The 3,968-nt window shown below is 38.0% G+C and overlaps 1 protein-coding gene across 1 annotated transcript; it reads left to right on the plus strand.

Annotated features, from left to right (window-relative positions):
• Window positions 1-1,746: 1,746 nt before the first annotated feature.
• Window positions 1,747-3,242, plus strand: Ama (Amalgam). Its single transcript, XM_017617703.1, has one exon. It carries the CDS (start codon window positions 1,962-1,964, stop codon window positions 2,949-2,951), a length of 990 nt encoding a protein of 329 aa, XP_017473192.1. The 5' UTR covers window positions 1,747-1,961; the 3' UTR covers window positions 2,952-3,242.
• Window positions 3,243-3,968: the final 726 nt, after the last annotated feature.

Genomic DNA, 3,968 nt, shown 5'->3' on the forward strand with positions numbered 1-3,968 from the left:
TGGGATGTGCCCTGACGGAAAAAATAAGTCCGTTTCAAGAATCAATATATGTATGTACTCAAAATGTAATTATTTGTCAAATAATTTTAAATTAATAGGTCCAATCCCGTATTCCTCGGACTAGAACTAGTAAAACTGTCAAAAACTAAAAATTCACGTTTAGGTGTAAAGTTTTGCTTATTTTTTTACGTAAACACACTCAGCTCAAACATGTAAATAACCAAAAGTACTTTCAAACTGATTAGAATCCACTTAAGCAAGTAAATTAATACTTTTCAACATGCATTATCAGAGTGCACTTTTGCTTTGTTTACAATTCGGTTTGTCAAACACACTACAGCTGATCGTTTGATATATTTACCAGAATTTACCAGTAAAAAATCTTCGGACTAAAACTGGTAACTTCTGGCAGAGAGGACCCTTTTTACTCGATCGATTCCAAGTAAAATCTGACGGTTTGTGACTGGTTCGGACTCGTAAGGGATCGCAGCTATTTTTAAACAAATACAAAGCAAGACAGTTTTCATTCAATATTTTCTTTCGCCATCTTATTCGTAAACTTCGTTTTATTTAAGTTGTTGAATTTAAATTACAAGTAAAGTAATTGAAAATAAATTCAGTATGGGACAATTGACTGCCTTCTATGACAACCCATATTAAATAAATTAGTTCGCTGCAAGAAATATCAATTAGTTAGTTGTTATTGAAAAAAGCATAAACTAATTTTAATTTAATTGTATTTCCAGCAGGGTAGTGATATCGCGATGAGGCTCATGCAAAAGAATATGAAAATTAGTACATTGTGTATGTATTTATGTATGTACGTAGTATATATGTACCCTGTGGGGAAAATCTCTAGTTCTGAACTGGGGCGCTTTTAGTCCATCTAGACCCAGTACTGGTTCGCGATAAATCTCTTTTGCATGCAAGCAACTGGCGAATTTAACATGGCGATGTCCTAGGGAGTGTCAATTGCCCCCCGCTGCATACCTTTTTCGATAGTTCCGAACAAGTCCTAAATTCTATAGTTCCGAACCAGTTTTGAAACCGAAAGACGAAAGAAAAAAGTATCATGATTTTTCAATCTTTTTGGTTCTTCCGTGTGTACGATTTTAAGTTATTTTGGAAGAAATGTGTTTTCAATTTGAAATTAAATTTGTTTGAATGATTGTAAGAAATGTACGTTTACATACCTTTAGCTGTAGCTGAGTTTTCAGAGGTGCTCGCTGTTATTTCTTAGATTCCAGACGGTCCCAAGATGTTGAAATGTTAACACAAATTTTAGTTTTGTATTACCAAGCTATGAAAAAGCATCTGCAAAGCGCAGAATAGAAGCGTATTTGAACGAAAAAGCCGCCGAACACATGTAAAGTAAACAAGCCCCCCGCTGCATCCCTTATTCAATAGTTCCGAATTAGTTCTAAATTCGACAAATAAGATCTGGTTCGTTCTGCGTCCCGTTTTCTATTGTTCCGAACCATTCCTAAATTCGTCACTTTAGATATAGATGTCTAGTGAAAAAAACTGAAAAAATTAGCTTTTTAAAAGTACCACTTTTCGCCGATTTTGGACTGGTGGGGATTTAGTTCCTATCTTCCTAGTTCATTTTTGGCGATAAAGATCTAGTACGGAACTACCAATTTGGTTCACCAGTTCGGGGTTTCCCTGCAGGGTATCTTTGTATGTGCATGCGTGTGCGTGTAATTGACAACTAAAGAACAAGAGGGAGAGAGCGCATCAAAGTCACAAAGAGTGGGTCGATAATCTCGGCGTGGTTCAGTCGATTTCGCTGCGCTTGCGGTCAGTGATCAGTCAAGAATCGGAAGCGTTGGAGAACGTTTCGTGACCTGTGGACAACTGAGTTCAAGTGTTATTAACAAAATACTTGTAAATATTTATAAATAACCAACAAAAAAAAGTCCAATTTGTGTAGTGTTTATGTTTTTGTCAATAAAGTAAAGATGGAACAACTGACATCGTTGCTGATTACTTTGGCTGCTTTACTAACGCTCCTGCCAAATGTTCTACATGCAAACCAGCCTGTTATTAGCCATATTTCCAAAGACGTTGTCGCCAGTGTAGGTGAAGATGTACAGTTCAACTGCACTGTTGAGAATGTTGGTCGTATGTCTGTTAGCTGGGCCAAACGATCTGTTGTCTTGTCTATGCGAAACATATTAAGTTTGAGCGACCCGCGTTACACGATAAGCGAAACGAGGGACGATGATGCCGGCAGTGCTACTTACTCTCTGAAGATAACGAAAATCGAGGCGAGCGACATGGGGCCATATGAGTGCCAAGTGATTGTGTCTGCAACTGATAAAATTACAAAGAAATTAAATTTGTCCATTAAGCATCCACCAATCATATCAGAGGAACGTACGCCGAAGTCCAAACTAGTTACCGAAGGACAGAATTTGGAAGTGAGTTGCCATGCCACTGGTTTCCCGCAACCCACTTTGTGGTGGAAGCGTGAAGATAATGCTATCATGCCGGCTGGTGGTCCAATTCTTTCCGGGCATATACTGCGCATCAAGGAGGTACATCGACTTGACCGCGGCGCTTACTACTGTGTCGCTGACAATGGCGTAGGACAGCCTGACGAGCATAAAGTGCTGATTGAGGTGGAATTCCGGCCACAAATCGCTGTGTTACGTCCCAAGGTGGCACAAGTTTTGGCACACGTTGCTGAATTGGAATGCAGTGTGCAGGGATATCCTGCTCCTGCCGTCTTCTGGTACCGCAATGGTGCCAAACTACAGTCGAATTCCCGATACGAGATTTCCAATACTGCCTCATCGCACGAAACCACAACATCCGTACTTCGCATAGCAAGTGTTTCCGAACCGGACTTTGGTGACTACTACTGCAACGCCACCAACAAATTAGGACATACAGATGCACGGCTGCATTTATTCCAGCCGGTGATTCCAGTGCCTTCTTCTCTTTGAGATGAGTATTAAATTTGAATAATGGTGTTTTCACTTACCTTCGTATTCGTATAATGCGAAGGTTTGCAAAGCTGAAAACGGACGTGCTGTACTCAGACATGAAGTGCTTCGTTTATATTTAAGCTTATTATGTATGTGTGTTGTATTACACAAATTTGACTGGCGAATTTTTTAATAATATACCATGTATGTGTAAGTACATATGTATATCATTTTATTCTTTTTGGACCATTTCTTTTGTCAATTCTTTTAATTCAATTAAATTTGATTGACTCGAACAAATAACGCACACGTTTGGTTCTTTTGATTTCAAAGAGAATGATTTAAGGTTTGTGATTACGCTTAATACATACTCTTATATATATGTGTATATACGTTTGGATATTAGTATGCACTTACATATACATAAGTATGTAACACTTACATATGTAAGTACATTTGGATGACCGTTATATCGGAATAATATCACATTTCTTTGGTCGCATCCAGTAGATAAGTGAATATTAGTGAACTAATTTTTGATACATTTTTTAACTTTTCTGACTATTTTCGTTGTCTGTGAGATCGACGCATAACTTTTTCGTTGATAACTTTAAAACAAAAAGTGGAAACTCCCTTATTCTCTAAGTATTTTCGCGATTAATCATTATAGCTCAGTTATGCATACCTGGCGTTGCATGAGAGTTGTCACATAAGGAATCTGTTAAATGAGCGCTGCGTGTATGCGGTTACCCAACGCACAGCATTACACATGTAGAAGTCTGTTGGGTTTTGATCCCTAGGTAAAAATGGCATAGCAGTGCGAAGTGTAGTTATTACGCACCGTTTAGCGTATATACGCTGGCTGATAAATTTGTCTGAGGCTGACTTATATTATGCTTTACATTTTCATGGGGTAAGTATGTTTTGGCGGATATGCAAATGTGCCGTTGGCGTAAATTTGTTTTGTTTCATCAGTGAAATATATTAAAAAAGTATTTTGTGCTTTTACTATTTTAGTTTTAGGTATGGCGGATA

Source organism: Rhagoletis zephyria, unplaced genomic scaffold, assembly GCF_001687245.7.
Source record: "Rhagoletis zephyria isolate East Lansing unplaced genomic scaffold, Rhagoletis_zephyria_1.1 Rzeph_scaffold_01470, whole genome shotgun sequence".
Classification (NCBI taxonomy): domain Eukaryota; kingdom Metazoa; phylum Arthropoda; class Insecta; order Diptera; family Tephritidae; genus Rhagoletis; species Rhagoletis zephyria.

Excerpts from the sequence above, each read along its gene's own strand:
- Ama (XM_017617703.1), top strand. The coding sequence starts at position 1,962 with ATGGAACAACTGACATCGTTGCTGATTACTTTGGCTGCTTTACTAACG.